General features: G+C 34.6%; 1 protein-coding gene across 7 annotated transcripts in view; it reads right to left on the minus strand.

Moving 5' to 3' along the window:
* The window catches only part of LOC128223914 (uncharacterized), a 68,922-nt gene extending 44,943 nt beyond the window's left edge, over nt 1-23,979 (minus strand). For 4 of the 7 annotated variants that reach the window (XM_052933380.1, XM_052933379.1, XM_052933376.1 and 1 more), the window contains exons 1-6: nt 23,896-23,979; nt 14,015-14,070; nt 4,791-4,855; nt 4,171-4,275; nt 3,470-3,546; nt 1,004-1,106 (exon numbers count right to left, since the gene is read on the minus strand). In XM_052933380.1, coding sequence (XP_052789340.1) covers nt 1,004-1,106; nt 3,470-3,546; nt 4,171-4,275; nt 4,791-4,855; nt 14,015-14,070; nt 23,896-23,948 — 459 coding nt within the window. In that variant the 5' untranslated portion in view covers nt 23,949-23,979. Of the gene's footprint in view, nt 1-1,003; nt 1,107-3,469; nt 3,547-4,170; nt 4,276-4,790; nt 4,856-14,014; nt 14,071-14,319; nt 14,652-17,389; nt 17,511-23,895 lie in introns of those variants that run through there. The other 3 variants (XM_052933377.1, XM_052933378.1, XM_052933381.1) reach the window with 3 other exon arrangements.
* Nucleotides 23,980-26,336: the final 2,357 nt, after the last annotated feature.

The following is a 26,336-nucleotide window of genomic DNA, read 5'->3' on the forward strand; positions in this document are numbered from 1 at the left end:
GAATCATCTGAGAAAAACCTTTCTCAGTTTGTACATTCAAAATGAGATGATTGGTTGATAGTAATTATTGGATAAAAATTGGCCAATCAATAAATATTTTGGCTAACTTTGACTAAAACAAAGATTTAACCAGTTTTATACAATTGGCTGCAGAAGACCATTCATAGGTTTTCTAAAAAAGATTGTGAATTATGTCCAAGTTATTGTTCAACAGCCAGACTGAAATCAGAATGTGAGGTCACATGATTAGTAGCAAAACCAGAAAAGCTCTGACAATGTTCTCCTGGGTAGAACCAGTCACTTAACTGGATTCAAGTTTTTGTCTCACTAAGGAAGGTAATTTTCATCTCACAAGCCTTTTTGGGATACAAGATAAACCATTTCTAATCAATAGAGGGTTTCATTATCAAATACTACATATAACTCATTCATTCTAACAAAACAACTGGAAGCGATAAAAGATTATTCAAACTGAGAAAACTGATCAACCAAACTGATAAATCAGGGTGTGACTAAGTATCTCAAGACTTACGTAGATCAGTAGTCCCCAAGGATGAACAATCGATGACACATTTCGTTTCCAAATGTTTAATGTCAGAATATTCTTCTATAATGAAGCAAATAGGGGATAGTAGATATGATAAAATATCAAACACTTGACTTGAAAAAATGATACTGATCACAGCACCATATAAATTTGTTTGTCTTAGAATTTTTACATAATGTCATCTTGTTCATTGGTTTAACAAGTATAAATATTAATAATAAACATGACGCCAAAACACCCAGAATCGCAACTGTCAAGCCAATGAAGAGAATAAATAGTCACATGATTTACCTGGAGAACACATGCATGATGACTTGGATTCAACCTAATGTTTCATAAAACAAAGTAGGTAATTATTGAGGGCGGACATACTATGACGTAAGTGTCATATTTATCAAAATCCAGAGAGCTCAGGGGTGCTTCAATTTCTATATAGACAAGCTGAAGTTAACGTACCTGGTTGGCGTTTGTTAGCTTCTCGTCGTATGTTTGATTGATTTTTTTAACTTCTTTTTCTATGGTCTCGTTATACTGGGAGCTTATCGTGTCAATGGTCTCCCTGCAAATGCATTCAAATAATATTTTAAGACTTCATGTAATATAAATCAAGGCATTTCACCAGTCTTGTGGGCAGCTTTCTGTGTGAGTTTTCATTAGAAATTACAGTCAAACCTGGTTGAACGGTCACCTGCTTTAAATGGCCACCTGCCTTAACGGGCCACTCCCAATTCTCCCCGTACGTTTTTACTATATAATGTACGTGCATAAAGCGGCCAACTGTCTAACGCGGCCACGGCCACTAATTTTGGTCCCCATGAAGCCATATAATCACTAATTAGCAGCCACCAATCCCTTGTCACTGACACTTCCGCTTATAAATTTTTCCAATACACAGCTTTAATTGCGTATAGAAGTTTACGGAAAAGAACGACGGCCTCGGGTATCTCCGTCATCCAATGAAAATGAATATTGCATCACACGATTGTCATGCGTGTTTACTCATTGAAAAATCATGTTTATTACACGTCGGCAAATGTTTTGATCAGAACTGACACAATTAAAGAAACAATTAATACAATAAGTAAATAATTAAGAAGTTAATTATTAAAGACCGACAAAAACATCGGTTATTATGAATTCGCAGTTTGCATTGTCATTCACTTCAATATTATTTTTCAAAGTGCACGGATTTATATTTCTACGAACGGATATTTACAATGCATTGTTCTTGATCTTTTTTTAACTTTGATTATGGCTGAATAAAAGACTAATCGAAAGTGTTTGACTCTAAAAGAACCTGTTGAGTGTATAAAGTTATTAGAAAATGGCAGTAGTGCAAGAAGTGTTGCCAAGGAATTTTACTGTGGACGGACTCAAATCAATTTCTTACTAAAGCGTAAGTGTTAAATTGTGGAGGAATATGAAAGCAATGGAAATCTAAATGCAAAAAGACAGAGGAAAATTACAGGAAATGTGTATGCACATGTAGTTGTGTAAATGTGTAGACTGATTTGTGGTGTGTTTTGTTTATGCTATGCATCAACATTTATCTAATGTTTTTTTATTTATAAATTTGAAATAAAGTTATTTTATCTATACAAATGTATTTGTATTCAACCTTCTTCAATAATATTGATATGGATGTAATTGATTGTGGTGTGAGGTGGTGGTTAAAATACATGCTCCACCTCTGAATAAAGCTAAAGTGGCGAAAATGTCAAACCTGGATTAAGTGGCCACCTGTCTTAAGCAGCCACTTTGATAGTTTCCCAAGGGTGGCCACTTAATACAGGTTTGACTGTAGCATTAAGTAATATAAATAATACAAATACTACTTTGCACTCCTTTTGCCATCTTGCCTCTATTAAATTTATAGTGTGGTGTAACCTTGTGAAGCCACTTCCGTTTTAGACTTTCACAAAACTTGTCAACAATATTTGATTATGTTGGTAAGTTAATACCATGACATACACAGACCCAAATTTATCTATGAGTAGGAGAGTGAGAGAGTGAAGATAGAGTTTGGATGAATGTCAAAGTCAGCTGATGTAATGACATCTTCATTCGTAACATCTTTCAGATATTGCATATTAAGTTGGGGGTATTTTACTTTTTGAGAGGGGGGATTGGGTACCCTGTAAATTAGTGTCATTAACAGTTAAATACTGCATAAATGGGAATGAAAATCAGACAAATCACGATCAATTATCAGAAAATGATTGGACAAACCATTTTGATTAGCATCAATTTCATGATTCCAACTAATTCTAGTGTACATTTAATGTTGAAAAGTAGTTATGAAACACTGACTTTCTTTTTCTCTCCGAACCCACAGACTACCAGTATGAGAAAATTTAAAAGCTTATTGATATAGGTCTCAGTTTCAAGTATTCATCAAATTTCTATTTTCAAATCATCTTACTGTATATGCTTATGAAAGACAATGATGTGTTAGAGTTAAAGTGACACTCTTATTCAAAATCAATATGAACACATGTAAAACAAACATAAATTTTGAATGATACACCCTCAACAACTTACTAAATTATGCATTTATAGAAAATATTAATTACAATTAAAAATATTATAACCGTGTAATTAATAGCTGAAAACGAAAAAATATTAAATGATTGGTGAATGCTTAAAGATTTATTGCGATCTACCATGGTCTCATAAGGTAGCAATACCGTGTTTTCTGCATATCCTTTTTGGTATATTAAAACAATTGTATTAAATGTGTTAAATCTTATTTGGGAGTAAGAGTGCATCTTTAAGCGATAATATAATAAGAGGCAAAGGATCTATTTTGACAATACTCGATTATTGTTTAATCCCAAGAATAGCCAATAATAGCATCCTTGTGATATTCATTCAATCCACAATATAAACAAGAGACTAGATCTAGCAGCCTCATTTACTTACGAGGCCTTTTCCAGTAGCTGTTGCTTCTGGTGGATGTCAGCCTTGTATTTCTCCAACTCCACATTCAGTTCTATGTTCTAAAGAAAAAAAAACACACAAGTGAATGAAAGAGATGTCAATATTTTGTAGCAATTTTCTGCAGTAAAAAGAAGATGCAAGCCTTATCTTAGGGTACAATAAAAAATGTAAAAAAAAAATCTACAGCACATTTTCTTTTTTACTTTAAATTTGAAAAGATTACAAATGGTGAGGATTTGGTAGAAGACATTACACAGGCTTAGTGCAAGAGAGTTGTATCTTAATATTGCAACAACAACATAAGCACATTTTTGAGCTAAGCTCTCGAAATTTACAAAATTATTCACCATCAAACCCTTGAGCTGTTGCAATTTTTGCTGAAACATTTTTGTTTTGTGAAATATTATGCACCTTAAGAAATCAAATCATCCATTACCTACGACCCCATATAGGCATGGGTCAACAACTGGTCAAAATGAACCCACCAATGAAGTTTCATTGTCCTTAGTCAACCTTTTCTCATGCAGAAATGACATGGTAAGTCTAGCTGTATGACCTACTGACCAACATTTGCAAGCCTTTCTGTATTAACCATATATTACCTATCTTCAATTTGCAAGGTTCTATGCCTCATCTTTGAATGGGGCATAAAAAAATGTCAAGCTAAAAATTGAGTTTATTACTAATTTGATGATGTCGACATCTTTGAATCTTGGCTTGATGACTTCTTCCATGTAGAATATCCTGGCTTTCAGATCAAAATTCTCCTTCTGCAGGGCACCAATTTGCTGCAATAAAAAACACAGCAAAATTGATATCAACGCTGATAATTGTTTGGTTCAGTGTAAGATCTTAAAATATTTCACAGAGTGAGCACCAAAATTTATATTTCACTTTTGGTAATCACAAAGTGAAATATATTGCTATCTTACACTGAAAAAAAACAACATTTTTTCATATAAATATATGCCTAAAATTGTCATTTGATTACACTTTTTTCGTGCCAATTTGTATGCGCTCGTAAAGCCATTTCCGAAATGACGATGGACAGCATGATTTTTTTAGATTAATAGACAATATTGAAAGAAAAATGGTTTGGCGTTGGGAATGGGGCCAGAATTCGGCCCCAAATTGGACAGAAAAAAACCACACTTATTAGGATTAACTAACAATAATAACAATGTGCATACATACTTCTGCGTGTAAACTCTTGGCTACAAAATAAAAGTCTAGTAGCAAAGAGAATAATGAAATTGCCAGACTCTCATTTACTTCATGTTATCTTTATGTTATCCATACTTACAGAATCTATTTCCTTCATCGTCCGTCCCCGGATAGGGGACATCCGGCCACTCATCTTCTCTATAGCTGAAATGTAGAATAACTTGGATTTAAGAGGCAGTCGGTCCAATGTGTTGCCCGTTGTAACCAATTCTATTTTTTAAAACCCTTTGCAGTATATAAAAATATAATTCATTTATTGATTTGCTCCAATTATGTAGCATATATTATTTATAGCTGGAAAGTCATTGAAAATGCTTTCATATTTAGAAAAATAAAAGGGCCATACAAAACTAAGCAAAAACTAGAGCCATCACAGGAGTGATAAGGCCTCGAATGATAGCATGATAATTTGAAAGGGGGTGAAATTTGAAGCATTTGGCAACTGCTGTTGCAGGCATTCTATTTTTGGTAAGTGTGGCATAACATCCTTGACAAATGTATTGCTTTCGATCTATTGACTTATTCTGAGCAAGTATGGAAAGTTTGAACATAATATCTCAATCAGTTTTTAAATTATGAACAAAACAATAAATAATGTCATAATTTCTAAGTATACAAAGGGAGATAAATGTGACAATATTTAAGAATAAGTTACATAACTTATCACAAAAAAACAAAAACGAAATATTAATGTGATCAAGCAAAGAAAGTATCAAGCAAAGAAAGTTCAAACTTTATATCTTGAACATGTTTTAAGTTATTCACCAAATCATAAAAAATCTTTCAAAAAGCCTTGAATTTCTTTTTTGCAAATTTCAAAAAAAGAAAAGAAGTTTAACTGTCAGCTGTCTTAAAATGAAAAGTTACGTTTAATTACACAAACTGAACATATTGCAACATGTAATTTCTAAATAAATAACATATACAGATAAACAGATGCAGTATGTGTAATCAGGTACAACTTATTATCCGCCAGACTTTCCAAGTCTTGTCAATCATGACCATTCTCTTTCCTGTCAATGTGGACTCCAAAACCAGTACAGCGTCTTGTTAATCAAAAGGCATTTGGCCATTATATTAGAAGATGGTATCTGTGGTTACGTGACAAATATGGCCTCCACTCTGACAACTCGATAACAACACTTGGGGGGTAGAATAACTGGTAAAACTTCAATGACGCTGTATCGAACAAACTGTGAAGCTTTCCGGCAGCGTTCAAAAACATGCTATAGCATGTTTTTGAACGCTGCCGGAAAGCTATATATATATATATACTCAGCTACAAAAGTCCTGCGACAACTCATTGTTAAAGAATATTTCAATGTAAATATTTACCAGTTACTGTACATTTTTGTACAAACTCTTACCAACCTCAATGAAACAGGTTAAATGTCATTCATTAGGTACATTTATTGTTCGCTTAAAACCCTCTTTGATGAGGACTGGGGTCTGCAGCTCAATATTTGTGTATTATAATATAATGACATAAAAACTCATTAACAGATATAAAGGCTTTTAAAATTTTGGAACCTCAATCGATCGGCACTCTGCGCCCCCCCCCCCAAGAAAAAAGACCTGTTAAAAAAGTCTGAATATATAGAATGTCACATATTTTCACGATGTACATTTTTTCAATATTTTTCACGATGCGACTCCTCGTAAGAGGGCTGTATCTAGAGTAATTGATAAAAACTTTATTTCAAATGAGATTCTCATCAAGTTCTGCAGCATTTCTAACAAGAAACGCTGCAAACGTAATTAACTGCTGCAAACGTTATTAACTGCGGCCTGCGGGAAGCGGTCAGACGACAAAAAGTGAAACAGTTATGATTTATTTGCTTAATGCTACTTCAGTTGGTGAACATCCATCTTGAATAATCATGTATAAATTATCTAGATTTATTATCGGTGCTTCTAGCTTTAAGTTTGATATCGCAGCGAATTTTTCATTACAGTGTATTAAAATGACGTAAGCGGCGCACTCAGCTTTCAGAGTCTGTAGTTAATCAAGCGTGTCGCTGTGATTTCCTATAGGAGTAGGTTAATTCATTCGGAATTTAGATGTTTTCAAGGATTAACAATTTACACCTATTCAGGATAGCTGCAAGCTCATAATTTGTTTGTGTCTCCTGCGACCTACCACTACACGTGATTGGACCGATTGCAAGCGTCTGCTAAATTAACAGATATCGTGTGTTCAGCATAGTAGAAAAAGCAGCTGGTCGCATTTGTATGATGGTTACTACGACACTTTTATTGGGGGTAATTTTGAATGTGTGAATGACGCAAGAATGTTTGTGTATTACAATTTCTACAGTTTTTACTGACTTAGTTATTTTGGAACAAAATTATAAAAAAATGAGAAAATTTCAGACCGAATTTTGACACTTTTTGAAATTGAAATCGGTCTGGCTTGGTCAAAATCGGTCCAGACAGGCAAATTGCCGGTTTTTAGAAGCCCTGGATATACATGTATATATTTACCATGAAAAACTGGCAGACTTTCCTTATCTGAAAAAACTATGTTAGCTGATTTTGTGACGAGACATATGATTTATAAAGACATGATAATTTGCTATCAATGAAACGATGATCAAGTTTAATCGAAAATTGATCGTTAATGACTGAGGTCACCAATATTTGTTTACAAAATCTCCGAATTGATTATTGACCTGGATAGTAAGTTCTAAATATAGAAAAATAGTGTTAAAACAAAAATATGTATCATTTGGCTTTCAGCTAAAAATCAAACTGATCACTAAAATAATTACTTTTTTATAAACAAAAAACAGCATAAGACTTCGAGTTCAATGAAATGTACACTTGTTCACACAAATAGTTATTCTTTTACATCACTAAATTAAATAATTTTTATGAAGTTTTTATTTTGATTGCATAATAAACTACAAACCAAATGGTGAGATGTCCAGCCCATTGAAAGAGCCTTTCACAGGGACATAATGCTCTTCCATGCAATTGCAATACGTAATAAGATTGAGTTGAACAATACTTCAAACCTGCAACACTAAGCCTCAGCATGGTGCACCTCTGTGGCAAGTTTTTAAAAAGTCCCATCATGCATGATAAAGATAGAGCCCTGATTAGATTTAGTCCAGACCTATCAACACTGACAACTGACTACTCATTTTGACATTTAACCTTTAAGTGTGAGCCTAATCTTTGAGGTACAGATCTGGGTCTTGTGTGCGACACACATCAAGTTTTTTGAAATCCTATAATGCAGGGTCAAGATACAGCCCCGAAGGACACAGCATGACACAGGCATATGCACAGAAAGTGCCATTGTGACATCTTTGTCTTGTTCACCGCAATTGGGCAATTTATTGATTATGATTTTGGACTGGTTTCAATCCTTATTATGTCCTGTTACAAAAAAAAATGAAAAAAATCCACTAAACAACCATTTCTCATGCCTATCTCTGTTCCTTCAGGATGACCAAATTCTTCAAGTCAGTTTCCCCAAGAACTTGAGTTGCCTACCCTAACAGCAGGTTCAAAGAGGCCAACCTATGTTATATGGGACAGGCCTGGTACATTGTCATATCATTATGATTGCAAATTTGATCTATTGAATTAATTTCAGGTAAGGCATTTGAGCTAAACCTTCGTTTAAGAGTTTCCCGAATCTGACATCTTGCACCCAGCATCAAGTCATTTTTACGGGACAATTGTAGAGCTGTCATTTTTGCCTGAAAAATGAAACATACTCAAGGATGTGGAAGTCATATGTCAAAGTTGAAAATGCACGTCCCTTTTTATGTCAATTTTGAATATGGAAATAAAACATGTGCAGTGTAAGTGCATGGTGTTGTAATAGTAAAATCAGCACGGTAGTAACAGAATGGTTATGCTCATTCTTCTTGTTACCATGTAGATATGGAATTTAATGTATAGACGAAAACAGAGAGAAAACTCACATGGTACAATTTTCAGTTATTAAACATGTCAAAGGACCTTTGTTGCTGAGTATATATCTTTCATAACCAAGCAATTACATTAACAAGGGGGAAAAAAAAAATAGCACCATTGTTAAACAAGAGGAAGAAGAACAGTAGACCTACGTTAGCAGAATTCCTAAAAGATGAAGAAGAGTTAGCAGCTGACACTCCTAGAAAAACAAACTGTGAAAAAATCCTGACCATACAACGCTGTTAAAGAGTTGCTGATAACACTTCATGCATATATTGCAGACGCTATACAAGTGAACCTTAACCAGAGTCTATATCATAATGGAGAAAGAAAGTATAACAATTATACAAACAAAATACAGCGAACAATATATGAGGGATTTACCTAGAAAGTCACAAAATGAAACATCTATTTCTCAATCAGGTGCAGGCATGTTGAATCAGTTTAAGAACAGTGTTGAATTGTCTCGTAAAATACTGAGGATAAAAAAAATGAACATGTTGAAGGACAAAAGTCTACAGACGCCTAAATGGCTACGTGTCCTTGGTTTTGAAGATCCAGATGAGCCAAACGATGACACAGAGGGAAACAACGCGGGCTGCAAGTTACCGCCTCTTGGTGAGAACAACGGGTCTTATAACTCACAGAAAATTACGGACAACAGCAGTAGCATAAATAGATGTTCTAACGGAAAATGGATCACTAAAAGTTGGGATATTCTTCAGAAAATTGGTAATAGTCCTGACCAATACCAATATTTACACGAGAAAAGACCCTATAACTTAAAACATGAACTGTCAAAAATGAACAACGCATCAACAACTAAAAGAGTTTCATTCAACCTCTCAGTGAACGGAGCCGAATTTTTGGGCAACAAGCGTGTGCATTTAGATCGTGCAACAATACGTTCCCCTTCTTTGTCGTGCCTTAGAAGAAAACGTGAGGAGAAATCTCCAGAACTTCCAAGGAGTGTTTCCAAAGCAGGGTTGACAGCCATGTTCCCAATCCCCGAAGAAACTTCTGGACTTAAATAGCCTCAAGTATAATAAACAGTTTATTTTGAAACTGTTTATAAGCATTTATGAAACATTGAAAGTTTCCATTTTTTATGATTCTAGACATTAAACACAGTTGTTGAGATTTGTGCAGAATCTTATGAAAGCATTGTTATTTGTATGTATGTATAAATAGCTTTTTCATATTCATTATCAGCAAAATTTTATTAAACAACAGTAGAAATATAAAGACATATTGTTGCCACTTGTAAGAATTTGTTTTTCTATGACACTTTTCGTTGAAATAAAATATGATCTTAATTACACTGGTCAAGATATTTCTGTTTTTGAAATTTAAAGATTAATTGGTTATGTTTAAGCTATGCATTTGTATTTGATTTTTAAAACACATCTCTAAATTTGATTTTTAAGAAGTGAAAATGTATTTTCAGTCATTTAAATATAATGAATTAGGCGGGAAATATTTACCTCTGTATTTCATTGGTCACTTAATAAAACTTGTTATGGTAGTCTGCCGACCAATGATATTGGTCATTCAGCGATGGACAAGATCAGTTGTATTTACTGATTAAATGGTAATTAATGCAAATACATGGATAAGAGTGGAATGTTGAATGTTGGTGAAGCAGGTTTTCGTAACAGCATTGTCCAAGCGCCTGCTTACGATATACTTTTTACTATTAAACATTGAAATATTCAATAGCTTTGTTTTGTGTTCAATGGCAATAAATGGGTGGGGAATGGTACTTACCATATTTTGTCAAACACTAGTCAATATAAAAGATGGCTTAAGAAATGTTCTGTTGCTGTTGTTTTTTTGGTAAGAATTGAATAAAGCTAATATAATGTTTATACTTGTAGTGTTTTCTCCCGGATTGATAAAGCCTTAAAGGGCATGGTATAAACTTATAAATTTATTTCAGAAAAAAGGGCACTACAGAAATGCCAAAGACTAGGCTGGTTGTTGTAAACTGTGTTTAAGTTAACTCTTATTTATGTTGATAATGTCATAGTTGCTAACTTTAAAATCTGTACTGCTCCAAAAGTTTAATTGACACACTAGTGATGTGTAGTATTTCTAACAAGTTTGGAGACTTATGTTCCAGCTGTATGTTTGAATTCAAATATGAGCACATTATAAAATATTTCACCTTTTAAAGTCAACAACAACACTGTTTACTTTAACAAAGTTCTGAACAATCGGCCCAATGTTTACATTTTCTAAAATAGCACCTTGGTTTAATCATAGTATCAGTTGTTGATGGTTAAAGTATTGGACTTAACATTATAAGCATCTGTATGAACCATTAGGAACACTCAACACAGCCATTTGCCCAAAAATGGCCTGTTCCATAATCATACAATGCGTGCAGAAGAAAAAATAGAACTCCTGATACAATTACTGGGCCATATGAAATTACTAGGCCATATGAAAAACACATGTATTAATATTATATATATAAAACAAGAGCTGACACCGTATGTGACAAATGCCCCCGAATGTGACATTGACCTATGAACAAGGTCAGTACATGAAAAGTTGATCTTGCCTTTACATGTCAAATACATATGGCAAGTTATTTTAAATTGCCTCTGAACATAAAAAATACCACCCATATTTGACAACCTACACTCTTATGACCTTATATTCAGCATTCCATTGTGAATAAACACTAAGTGTTTCTTTCACCTTAGAGGTAGGGACATGGGTCTTGCACGCGACACGTCTTGGTAAGTCGAACACATCTGGCAATTATTTTAAAATCTGTCCATACAAGGGAAAGTTATAGCCCGGACAAGACAACCTATACTCTATGTCCTTATATGCAGCATTGTGAACAAACACCTTAGTGTGACCTTGACCTTAGAGGTAAGGGCACGGGTCTTGCATGCGACACGTCGTCTTGGTATGTCGAACACATGTGGCAATTATTTTAAAATCTGTCCATACAAGAGAAAGTAACAGCCTGGACACCACAACCTATACTCTATGTCCTTATATATTCCATTGTGAATAACACAAAATGTGACCTAAGAGGTAGGGACACGGGTCATGCACGCGACACGTCCTCTTGATATGTCGAACACATGTGGCAAGTTATTTTAAAATATGTCAATACAAGAGAAAGTTACTGCCCTAACACGACAACCTATGCTCTATGTCCTTATATGCAGCACTCCATTGTGAATAAACACTAAGTGTGACTTTGACCTTAGAGGTAGGAACACGGGTCTTGCACGCGACACGTCGTCTTGGTATGTTTAACACATGTGGCAAGTTATTTTAAAATCTGTCCATACAAGGGAAAGTTACAGCCCGGACACGACAACCTATGCTCCATATCCTTATATGCAGCACTCCATTGTGCATAAACACTAAGTGTGACCTTGACCTTAGAGGTAGGGACACAGGTCTTGCACACGACACGTCGTCTTGATATGTGGAACACATGTGGCAAGTTATTTTAAAATCTGTCCATACAAAGGAAAGTTACAGCCTGGACACGACAACCTATGCTCTATGTCCTTATATGCAGCACTCCATTGTGAATAAACACTAAGTGTGATCTTGACCTTAGAGGTAGGAACATGGGTCTTGCACGCGACACGTCGTCTTGGTATGTGTAACACATTTGGCAAGTTATTTTAAAATCTGTCCATACAAGGGAAAGTTACAGCCCGGACACGACAACCTATGCTCCATATCCTTATATGCAGCACTCCATTGTGAATAAACACTAAGTGTGACCTTGACCTTAGAGGTAGGAACACCGTTCTTGCACGCGACACGTCGTCTTGATATGTGGAACACATGTAGCAAGTTATTTTAACAAGAGCTGTCACAGAGACAGCGCGCACGACTATTCCGCCGCTTTTCAGTGTAAGGATTGAAAAGTTTTGGCGAAACATGCATGGATCACTGTTAGATTAGATTTCAATGCAATACATGATGTGCTGAGATATTAACATAAATGTGGTTACATGCAAAATTTTAAACAGAATTTTTAAGTGTAATAATAAAGGGCCATTATTTGCAAAATACAGTTATCTAACTTTGTTATTCAATTAGGTTGGGTGGTTGAATACCATTATATAAAGTCTCAATGCAATACATCATGTAGTTGTTGAGATATTATCCTATGTGTGCTAACATGCAAGACCTTAACCAGAATTTCTAAGTCGCATAATAAAGGGGCAAAAATTATATAATATGAAAGATAGAGTTATCTTACTTATTAAATAAGAAGGTTAAATGGTTGGGAGCCTGTGTGTAAAGTTTACATGATACATGATGTATCCGCTGAGGTATTGACTTAAAAGTGGTTACATGCAAAACCATAACCAGAATTTCTAAGTCTAATAATAAAGGGCAATTATTTTGCATTAAATGCAAACTAGAGTTATCTTACTTGATTAATTTAGTAGGTTGGATGGTTGAGTACCATTGTATAAAGTCTCAATGCAATACCTCAAGTAGTTGCTGAGATATTAACCTATGTGTGCTTACACGCAAAACCTTAACCAGAATTTCTTATTCAAATAATAAAGGGCAATTATTTGCATTAAATGCAAACTAGAGTTGTCTAACTTGGTTAATTAAGTAGGTTGGATGGTTGAGTACCATTGTATCGAGACTCAATGCAATACCTCAAGTAGTTGCTGAGATATTAACCAATGTGTGCTTGCACGCAAAACCTTAACCAAAATTTCTAAGTCGAATAATAAAGGGCAATCATTTGCATTAAATGCAAACTAGAGTTATCTAACTTGGTTAATTAAGTAGGTTGGATAGTTGAGTACCATTGTATCAAGTCTCAATGCAATACCTCAAGTAGTTGCTGAGATATTAACCAATGTGTGCTTGCACGCAAAACCTTAACCAGAATTTCTAAGTCAAATAATAAAGGCCTATTATTTGCATTAAATGCAAACTAGAGTTATCTAACTTGGCTAATTAAGTAGGTTGGATGGTTGAATACCATTGTATAAAGTCCCAATGCAATAGTTGCTGAGATATTTACCTATGTGTGCTTGCACGCAAAACCTTAACCAAGGGGTGACGCCGACGCTTGGGTGAGTAGTTTAGCTCTCCTTATTCTTTGAATAGTCGAGCTAAAAATCTGTCCATACAAGGGAAAGTTACAGCCCGGACACGAATTATTGAGCCCGACACATGGACGGAAGGAAGGACGGACGGACGGTGCGATTTTAATACCTTCAGGGGCATAAAAAATAATGTGTCTTTTCTTGGGAAGCAAGTGTACATGTCTGGAACCTTTCCTTTTTTGACACAATATATGTTTTTCTTCTATTGAAAGGCATGCACAATAAATCATGATTCCAAGCACCAACTTACAAGGTGGTTTTCCCAGCTCACCATAGGTGACTTCACTCAACAGGTTGGCATTGCAACTGAAAATATACAAATACATGAATTAAACAAGAACGGGGTTGAATTGGGGATTTCAGCTAGCAACAGATTAAATACGGTCCTTCATAATCAATATTATCCATACTCAAACTGCTTGCAAATAGGATGCACTTAAACAAATATGAGTCAGTGGTCCAAATTTTGATATTGTGGTTGGACATGTCCCAAGTTCTGCCAAATTCTGGATCCACTGCTCTGACTTACCTATTTCTTTTACTAAAATTTCTTACCCATTTGCGGCCCATGCCATGTTCTCACTTGGAGAGGACAAACATTGCCATATGTTTCAGTAACTTCTTCTTCTATATATCACAGCATTGTCAATCATGAGCACTTTGAACATGTTTATATTTCACATCCTGTTCAATGAGTTCACACACACAATACATCCTGATGTTATTCTTGTTGTTGTTTTTGTTTCTAAGAATATATTCTAACATTACTGTTGTTATAATGCCAACAAATTAGGAAACCGGTGAATGCACTATTTACCTAACATGTTATACTAAGTCTCCACACCAGGGTAATCACTTCTGCATCAGTAACAACTACCGTAGTATATCTAAGCAATGAGCAATACAAAATCACTGTAATCACTACTGCATCAGTAACAGATACCATAGTACATGTATATATAAGCAATGAGCAATACAAAATTACTACCACAGCAGTAACATGTACCATATTATATCTGAACAATGAGCAATACAGTGATAACAACTACATGTATACCATATTATATCTAAACAATGAGCAATACAGTGATAACAACTACATGTATACCATATTATATCTAAACAATGAGCAATACAGTGATAACAACTACATGTATACCATATTATATCTGAACAATGAGCAATACAGTGATAACAACTACATGTATACCATATTATATCTGAACAATGAGCAATACAGTGATAACAACTACATGTATACCATATTATATCTGAACAATGAGCAATACAGTGATAACAACTACATGTATACCATATTATATCTAAACAATGAGCAATACAATGTCCTTGCAGCTTAGAAACCAAATACTAAACTAGTAGGCATACTGTATAATAAGTTTTTTGTTTTTACCACAAACAAAAATAATGGAGTTGAATACTCTTAAAAAGGATCTAGCGTTTGAATTAAGGTACAAACACAATAACTGTCAACTTCCAAAAATGAAGTTAAAATAACAGTTAGTTACTATTTCAAATAAAAAAGAAAATTAATCTATGGGATAAAAACTGGGAATGAATGAAAATTTAATAGAAAGGCCTAAAAAAATTAATTGTTTGGTTAGGATTACATCCTTTTCAAAAATAGGTAGGGTAGGTAGGCTTTTTTTATTTTATTTTTATTAGGTTTTATATAAGAATATTATTTTCATCATTGGAGAATGGTGTTAAAGTTATCTTCTGTATAAGCATTTTAGGTTTAAATTACATATTGAAAAGCAATTAAAAAAAACAAAACACAATTTTTTTTTTAATTTTTTTTTTTAGTTTTTCATTTTTTTTCCCAACTGCAAACTGACTATAAAAATGGTAGGGTCGGTGCCTATTCCGTAGGTAGAGTCGGGTACCCCGAACCAAATGTATTTTTTTTAGGCCTAAGTAAAACCATCGACTTAACCACTGTGATGATTAGAGCAACTATGGTAAATAGTCAGGAAGTATAGTCTTGTCATCACTAGATATCAGTAAATCTCACAAAGTGCTAGTCTTGAGAGATGCTCACATGTAAAGTACAGTAAATAAATGATGAATACTTTCTTTAAGTATACTAAGAGCTAGTGCAGTGTTTTTTCTACTTTTAAGGGAATAGTGACGGGGTCGTTGATAGTGGAAAAATAGCAGCGTTTTGGGCAAAAAGGGGGAAAAGTACTCATCTCATTCATGTAATGTTCAACTTGTTTTCAAACCATTTATTCAACAAATCTATCAACATATTCATGAATGACACTTTACAGCTTTGTTTGCTAAATGTTTAGAGTTCAATGCTCTTCAAAAAAACATTTCAGGAGAGGAATTGGTTCAAATTTCAGACCCCCAAAAATACTGTAATGACGTTACGTTTACAACATAATTAATATGTATAATATGTAGACTTTCTGGGCTAAATAACCTTCTTCACAAATACAAATGCATATGTTAAGACTACAATCAAGTGCCCTCTCATCCTTTCAAGCATGTTCTTACAAAATACAAACAACAAAATAATCGCAAAAGTGCCAGGTATCGTTACATTTTTACTTCTGCTGCTTATAAAATCTGCACATTCTCTATAAAATGAAAATCTATATTTTTCATTGCTTAAGATATTTCTTTCTTTTGCTCAAGTCCCTTTTGTAATATGTTCCAAGCCACACCTAATCAATTATATGCACTGTACTAAAACATTTAGAAATTTAATGAGGTCTCCGGGTTCCTCCCAGGAGAAAGTATGGAGGAAATCATAACAGATACAGTGACACTGTTTAAGTGTTTATATTGATTCAGACATTTCTGTCTGTGACACGTAGAGCCGCTGTTCCAATCTTTTTCTCCTGATTATCACATCATAGGTCTAATAATTATGTTTTGCAGATTTAGCTACCTTGGATGTATCATCATTTTCTCACTCTCCCAAATACAAACAATAACAGTTACACCATTATGAATAGTATTTTCAGCGCAGATATCAGACTTGTCCTAAGTTTATTCAGCAAAAGGAATTGCATACATACACATGTAGTAATTATCGGCACAGAGGAACTAATCTGATGTCTCTGATTGCAGTAATTGAAATAAACGAGATTTTGACTGTAAGCTCCTAATCTATTCATGAATTGGACTGGTACTGTACAAAGTTATCCGCATTAAAATTCTTGTACGTCTTTCTCATAACCTGTATTTCAAACTTATAACAGAGTTTTTTTGTAAACATAAATTATTCAAAAGCTTCCAGCCAATAAAAATCACATAAAATTAAACGAAATTGATACTTGTCATTATAGACACCCTTGTTCATCAATAATAAATAGAATGAATAAAATCTTTCCGTAAATTACTACTGAACCTCCTCATTGAAGAGTATTAAATGTTACTGTACCTTCACATGCAACTCAGAAATCATTTCAAACAAAACATGCATAGCCATTCACTTGGATCAAATCATTTCACACATTTCCATCACGTAGGTATGTTTAATTCAGATTTCTGTATTTCGACTTGTAAATATAAAAAATAATGCAATTACTTTATCTCCTGCATGAAATGGAAATTCTAAATAAAATGATACATGCTCAAAGAAAAATAAACTTACTTTAGAAGTATGCAACTAATTCCAGCGTAATATTACATTGGGCAATTCATTGTTTTAACAATTCAAAAGTTATAGATCACAGCAAACTATTGTTCATATTAGTACTACCACTGTTATTTGATTACAAAATAACAATATTATTGTTTACATGTTCACAATTATTAAGAAAATGGCTTAGTGAGTATTTACAATGATAATTTCAGAATTTGAGTATGTCATAAACTTCCACTGGTTTGAACAAATGTTAAGCACTTGATTTATTACAAAGGGCTCGCCAGACTTAGGTCGTAATCTACATTCATAAGTATGGCACTTCAAACTGGTTTACATCTATTTAGTATTAAGAAGTTGTTGATTTCTTAAATTATACAAATATCACCAGTTTTTTAAGTAAATATATCTGTAAATTAAGTCTAATTTCCATCTTTCAAATTACTTATATAGTGGACACGATATAAATGTTTCATTTGACAGAATTATCGCACATAGATTTATGTCTACCTACCTACCTTGTGTCTTCTAGGGAAATGTTTAGCCCTTTAGGCTAGTTGATCCCTTTAGACTACTTCTATGCAAATCTCCACCCTGGTCTGATTGTTTATCAATGAAAATATTGAATTCACTCCGGTCTGATTGTTTACTGATGAATTAATACACATCACTTAGATCAAAACGTTTGTGTGCCCATAACTTATCCAGTTGTGGTTTAAAACTGTTCACAGTGCTGCATGTAACAACATTATGTGGATATAGTATGTTGTCCAAAAGAATTTAATCGAATAGACTTGTGAGCTTTAGGCTTTGCAAGCTTTAAACAGTGACCTCTTGTTCCACTATTGTCCGCAAAATTGAAAAATACACTTGCATTGATGTCATCAACTTCGTGAATAATTTTGAAAACTTGTATCAAATCAAATCTTTTTCTACGGTAGTCCAATGTTGGGAGATTCAGTTCATTCAATCGTTCTTGATAGGAAAGTCCACGAAATTCAGGAACTAGTCTTGTGGCTCTACGTTCCGCATTCTCCAGAACTTGCTTACATTTCTTCGTGTATGGGAAGTAAATTAAATTTCCATAGTCCAAGTGGGAACGAACAAGAGACTTGTACAATGTTAAGAACAAGGATTTGTCCATGAAGGTGAATTTCTTTCTAATAAGCCCAATGATTTTGTTTACTTTGTTGACTGTATTATTTATGTGGGTTTCAAAATTCAAATTATTTGTGAAGAGCACACCCAGGTCTTTTTCAGAATAATTCCTTGCAAGTTTGTGAACATTTCCTAAAAATAATAATTTTCACAACAAAAGATAAATCACCTGCTCCTTTGGTCAAACTTGGCAGTCTGACTTTAGTACCAGTTTCATTCCAATGCAAGCCAGAATATTATTACATTAAAATATTTCTTACAAAACCCATTTCTTATAACAAGCCTGATTTTGGCTGGGAGCTAGATTTCATAACTGTATCAACGGTATCCGTTAGTGCTGTTCTGATGATCGATTATAATCGAAAATCGATTGGATGGGACTGACATTGGCGACAATTGATTGTATTTGGTTATCATTGAGAAAAAAATATATATATAAGTAAGTGTTCAGATGTTACCTTTAACAACAACAACAACACCAACACCAATAACTTAACTACTAACAATCATAGACATAATGTATATATATATGCATATACTGATTAAGAGTTTAACACTGTACATGGACAAAACTACAATTCAGGTACTAGATCTAGTATTTTAAAAAAACGATTTTACTATCAATAATTGGTTACACTAGTATCGGTTCCGCTCATTAGAACTTTGTGCGAGTAGACTGGCCATACAGCCAGGAAATGAGTTTGATGTAATCATTGTATACAGTGCTATAATCTATTTCATTTCTTTGTAATTGTCTGCATATATGATTTGAAAAAGCTTTTGTTAATACTTTTCCCCATGTTTACCCTATTTAAAACCATATGCTTTTATTTTTAGGTCAAACAGTTCATTGTTATGTTTCATTATATTATATATGTTCCTTATTCCTGTTGGAAAATAGCTTATAGGGCTTTAAGCTTCTTGTTGTCATAAACATGACTTAAATAAAGATTCTTGTATCTTCTATCTTTGGTGAGCAAGCGAGGTCAATGGATTCAGACCCACTATGGTTGGTTGTCTTAGAAAAAACACAAAAAAAAACAAGGTCTGTCTGCACCATTGTCTGTACCATTGTTGGCATTATTGTCCGAGAACATGCCTATGATGTGTTAACAACGAATTTCGAAGCACAAAGAGGGGATTTACCTTAAAGACATGAAAATGTTACACAAACTAAGAGAGAAAAAAAGGGGTAGCCTTCAATAACTGAGACCAGCCAGCCTTTGTCATGTTTCCAACAAGGGTAGCTCTGAGCCATACCACCACTCTGGGCCATAACTGTGATGGGCACCTACACCAATCATTCAACTTTATCAAACAATATAAATTAAACCTTTTGTAACCTGGGAGACAAACAAGACAACATATTCCTTAAAAAAAGCTTGCTCGACCCTGAAGGGTCCACTGGTCTTATATATATAGGCCCTGGACCTTAACAAGGAGAACTAGCTATATATATATATATATATATATATATATATGCCAATTAGATGTTCTTGCTCATGTTGCAACTGAAACACTCAAACAGGAGCCAAGATCACCAGAGATAGTTTCTCCAACAGTACTACAGGCAAAAGTTCCTGCTTATGAGAAAAATTTGAAACGAGTGCCCTTATTGCCTTTGGGACAGATCTAGGGCTTGACAGAGAAGACTATTGTGAACCTGTTTACGGACACATCTGAAAATGAGTACTCACGATCATTCACCTTTAGATGCACGCTTATGCAAAAGCAATGTGTCAAAGAATTTACCAGCTATGGCTACAACATGAAAGCCATGAATGAGGTTAAGAGGCATTTGTATCAACACCTGAGTGAGCTTGAAAGAGAAGAGATGCTGGGTCAACCAAAGTTTTATGCTGAGCCGGTTCAAGCAAAGACTAAGCAAAGAAGTTACTAAAAAGGCTACACAAAAGAAAGTTGGAAAACAGGCGCCAGAAAGCTTCATGATTAAAGTTCCACGTTTTGAAAAGCCAAAAAAAATCAAAGAAAATTATGTTAATTATCTTGAAAAAGATGAAACAGCTGTGTCATCCATTGGTTTTATTCCTATGAAAAAAAAGTTAAGAAATTTTTTTTTTGAAGTACTGAGGAATGGTAAATGTTAAAGATCTGAGTCCAGAACAGGAGAGAAGAGGAAGAAGAAAATATTCCTGTAGAGGACATAGATGTGATGGATGTGAACTATCAGAATCATCCAGAGCTGAAACACCATTGCTATACAACAGCTTAAGGGAAGCAAATTAACAGCCTGGAAGTCATAAACAGGATGGAGGTAAACTTTAAAGGCCACTTTTTAGACGAATATACGGGTTATGCAGATACCTTAAGAAATGGTAATTAAACCAAATAACCAATGCTAATTGGTATATTTAAGAAGCTGAAAGATGTATGACTCAGCTGTTCTGGCTGGGTTCACATGTCTTTTTTGGCTTGCTTTAAAAGATGCAATGGATGAAGCTCTAGTTTAGTAATGCCTTAAAATATTGCTTTATTGAATTGCTCACCAATATGGCAAATTTTGTCATTTTTCTGAGTTGTAATAGCCAGAAAAAGTGAATTTGCTTTTCAAATTGGCCTCCATTTTGTTTCATCATTCTGATTTTTAACCTTTGACAGTGGCTGGGACTTTGGCTATTTGTTTACAAAATGAGTGAAAATACTCATTAAAAAATAATGGTTAAAGAAATTGGCCTGATTTTAATGTCTCCAGCAGATTTTGCACTGAAAACTGTCCATAGTTTCAGCGGACATAGTGTCACTACTTTGACTTGGTTCCGTAATAATAGGCAACAAACATTTCAAAGAACTCTTCCAGATTCTCTAACTTGGGATGGGGAGGGGAATTAGGGTGCAGGGGAAATGCGTTCATAGTAAAACATTCCATTATAGACGGAAGTACTTTTATAGTATGTATATTTACTTAATTGGAAAAAAGCAAATTAGCAAAACTTGGGCTCTGTGTGGATTGAGAATTTACTGTATTTAAAGACCAACGGACCCCTTCAGGATCGAGCATAAATTTCTCTGTTCAAAGGGATCTGTTGGGCTTGTTAGACGGCACGTTACAGTTTTCCCTCCTAGTTCCTTTCAGGCAAAGCAGCTGACTATTACTTTTTGAAAGCCAATTCATACTCCTATTTTTGAGGGACGTTTTTGGTAACACTGAGCTGATAGAATCTGAGATATTACCATTGGAAAGCTTTTAGGCACTTTTGCCTGAAAAGTTTATGAATGCCGGCAATACAACTGGTATCAACAAGTTCAGTCGACTTTGTATTGTTCTAGTAGAGGGAGGAGTGTACATGTATTTTGCTGTGGAGGTAACCATGCCCATCCTGATGTAATAAATGTTATAAATGCCTCTTAAACCCTAGGCCTTGTGAAAGATTTTGAGTGGTACCAAAGTTGGGTACCTACTTCAGTGGTTTGGCCTCTCCAGATGGTAGCTGCATGCCAAGTTAGATGCCTAGTGAATGACTGACTTTCATTTAAAACAGTCTGAAGTGGTTGACACATTTCCAGGAATCACAGGAGCAACTGGTGAGAGGGCCTGATCAGCCCTTAGTGAATATGATATAAAAGTAGCATGCTTGCCGAGATCATGGATTGAGAAGCGCTTTCTCGGCTACTCTAAAATCGAGAGTGCAAGGGTTGCCATGATAGGCTAGCCAAGTTGCCTAGTGGTGGTGGTAGGATTGCACAATGATTCAGGAGAGCTAGGGGACTTTCTTGGCTGTTGTAGACAAGGTGTGCTTCAAGTGTCGGACAAAGCAGTCTGCAACCGATCAACGTGTCAGGACTGATTGGGAGCTCTAAAGGGACCCAGAAACAGCGTTTTACGAGGGCAAATGCTTGATTTCACTGTTTCCGTTACACTAACATAGATAATGCAAAGGTCGCCATGGTGGGGTAGCAATGCTACCTTATTAGTGGTAGGTGTTGGTATTGCATATATGTTCAGGATTAAGTTGGAACTTTACTGGCTAGTGTTGACAATATTGTGGCATTTAAGAGCCAGGGTATACAGTCTGTAACTGACAATGATCAGGACTGTTTGGGAGGTCTTCGGGACCTACATGTAGGTATGGCCATTCACTGGAATGCATGTAGAAATGTGGTCAATTGCCTGAAAACATGGTGAACCAGGGTTCTCCAGGTTTTACAATTATGTCAAGTGATATTATGGTTAGTTCTTGGTGAGTCACTGTAAAACGGGTAAACTGAGTCTGAGAAACCCTGTAGACATGAAATGCATGGTTGGGTGACAAAACAGTTATCCATAGCCAGGTGGGTTATGCTCATAAGATGAATTCTGAAGCTCAGTAGAAACCAAGCCAGAATAATGTTTAAGCTTTAAGGTAGCACTGTCTTAAGCCTTAAAGTAGTTCCAAGTTACATGTACACTTCTGTGTAGCAATGTAAGTTGACCGTAATATCCCTAAATCTGGTCTGTTATGTCCCGTAATCTGATCCGTAATGTCTGGTCTGTAATGTCCATGGTCCGTATCTGTGACCCACAGGAAGTGCTCTTCCTTACTGTCTCTACACAAATGTCCTCCAGATCTATAAATTACAGTTGTAAAGTGGGGTCTGGATTAGCGGTTGCAGCATGGCGTCTTGGACAGTTTTTCCATTAAGGTAACTTTTGATTTTGGCCATATAAAACATGAATATTTCGTCAATTAATAAAAAAAAAAAGTAAGCTGAAAAACAGCGGAATGTTTCACTACTTTCCCCTTTGAGAAGGATACCACCACTGCCACTTTTTGTAACGTGCCCGGACAAGAAAGACGCAACAGATCCCTTCAGAGAAAAGCATGCTGAACCCTGAAGGGATCAACATGTCTTGTATTTAATGTTACACTTAAAATGTTCCCCCCCCCCTAACAAAAAACTGCTTTAAAATCTTATAATAATCCATAACAATCATGTCTTTTTTTATAATTAAAAGTTCTTCTACAAAGACCTTTGTCCACAGCAATACAAGTGCACAATCAAATGACCAAATCACCAATTATCCGAAAAAAATGTCCGAATATTTGCGATCTTCGATAAACAAATTTCAAAATTAAATCCCAATTTAGCGCCATTTATGAAACAGACAAACCATTGATATCTTATATAAGAGAAAGGTTATTGATAAATACACATTTGCTGATAATCGATGAAGCTGAAATTGTCGTTAACTTTCATAATTCCAAATTTCCAGCATCCAATTCAAAAATAACCAAAAAAACATCAGTGCCAGAGCGGAGATTTTATCTGTATTTTCCTTAACAATGTTCAAAAAATGTAAGTTGTTTGCAAAATATAAAACATGTTAGATACTTTTGTATGTAAGTTAACAGCAATACCTTCCATCTAAATCAACAGGAAAAGTTTTCTCAAATATTGCAAATGAGTCCATCTTCCCATGACATTTCCAGACTACACAACGATTCGGCGATTTCCGGATTGGTCCGTAAATTTTGGCCCTATTGACTTGATGGATGAAGAAATTTATGGACGGACAGGAATGTAAGTAAGCAGAGAAGATTTTCATAAGTTGAAGTTTTATCATTGAAACCAAATTTTAAGGCTGCATTTTCACAGATTGAACGTTTTGACAACTTTTTTTTTATTTTTTGTCTTGGAACGAGCCAATTTTTGCGAAAATCCATGAAAACCGGTTATATAAGACTGCTGACAAAAATAAGTTCGCAGATTTTTATATTTAAGTTCAAAAATAGATGTTTGATGCATTTTTCTTAAACCGTTAGTAACGGGTTAAGCGATAAAACATTAATTTTCGAACGGAAATATGAAAATCTACGATCCGATTTTTTGTCAGCAACCTTTGACCATTGGTATATAGATAGTTACGCAAAAATTTACTCTTTCCAAGACAAAAAAAGTTGTAAAAACGGTAAATCTGTGACAGTGCAGCTTTAAAGCCCTGTACAGTATTGTTTGTTTGTCGTTATTTTTATTCTGTCTGTGTTGGTCTTGCTTCAAAACACCGAATTGACAGGAAAGTAGTTGAAAATGGATCTGATAAAAGATTTAAAGATAACAAGCTCAAGAAGTATTGATAGTCAAAAATGTGCTTAGTCTTTTCAATTACTTAACTATTTATATTATTTTATAAATTTGGCCATCAACATTTAATAAATTATCTACCTCAACGCCTAAAGTTTTAAAGTGCTTTTTCCAAAAAAGTGTGCTTAAATATTATTGAATTGCTGTACTGTTAAGATTTAGAATGGGATAAGAGATGAAACATAATTATAACTAAAACTGTTCTGTGATTTTGATAATGTTAAGACGTTTGTTGTTGTTGTTGTTTTTTTCAAATGAAATCCAGTCCAACACAAAGAAGTTATTTTTGCATTTCGAAATGCAAGTGATCATTTTGACCTTGATATTGAAAAGCTAAGTGTTGTATACCACTAAGAAATACATTGTTAAACTTTCAACCCATACTGAAGAATTCATTGGGTACATATTTTAAAGTGAAACATAGTTACAATCAAATATTATAGAACTATGCTCTTTTTATGCAATATTTGCATGAGTTTGTAGAGTATTTAAAACAATTGAAGATAATAAGTACTAATAACTGTATTTAGCACTCGTTCACATTTCGACCCTGAAATGACCTTGGCCTCTGGTGACGTTAAATGGACGTACGTTAGAAAGCTTGACTTCTGTACATCACTTACTAAAACATTAAAGTAAATCAATGTTTCTGTTTTCCAAAAAACGCCCTGGACAAAAAAAGATGCACACAAATATCTGTAGGAATATTCACTACGTCTGCTGTGTACGCTATGCTACGCCGTAATTTGGTAGCGAGTATGTACTACGTCTGCTGTATACGCGTTGTAATGCCGTAATTTGGTGGCGAGTGCTCAATACGTCTGCTTTATACGCGTTGTTACGACGTAAGTTCGAAGCGAGTACGTACTACGTCTGCTGTATACGCCTTTTTAACGCCGTAATTTGGTAGCGAGTACTGACTTTGTCTGCTGTACACGAGCTGTTAGACCGTTATTTGGTAGCGAGTACGTACGCACTACGTCTGCTGTATACGCATTGTTACGCCATAATTTGGTAGCGAAAAACGTAAAATCTATCACATTTCAAGCCCATATATAAATTGTTTATTGCCTTCCGATAGTGGGTTTTGTTGCACACACAATAACATTTGTTTCTGGAAAAAAATAACCTTAATAAGTTTCTTTAAGCAAATAACATATTTATTTTGTAAAAATACGGTTTGTTGATCTGAATTTGACCCAATTTGGAGAAGTCTGCCCTGAATCAAATGTATTACAAAACAACCGAGTCTGACTTTAATGATTACGAAATATTAATATATTTAGCAGATGAGGCAACATTTCTTGACTACTTGTTTTTTTTGTTTGTTGTTTTTTTCTGCATGCACTAAACTTTTACAAAGCGAATCTAATTTCAAGACTGTTGCTTCATGAATTAAGTGTTGAAGTGTTTTGGAGGACCTAAGCGATTTAACTTACCCAGTTCTGGTTCAAACAAACAAGAGCGATGTAAAGAGATAACTTGTCTTTTTATAAATATAATACTGATGTCATTTGGTTTAGTTTAATATAAATTAAATATTTTCAGCGGACAGTATCTAAAATGATAAAAAAAATCTTAAGGTAGACCTGAATGTAAATCCAACTATTTTCCAAACTTATGCTCTACCGTGAAAAAAAACGTTGTTTTTTTCATCTATATTAAGAAAGTTACATCTTACACTAAAATTCAAATCATTTGTACACATGCTCATAGA

Source organism: Mya arenaria, chromosome 17, assembly GCF_026914265.1.
Source record: "Mya arenaria isolate MELC-2E11 chromosome 17, ASM2691426v1".
NCBI classification, from domain to species: Eukaryota; Metazoa; Mollusca; class Bivalvia; order Myida; family Myidae; genus Mya; species Mya arenaria.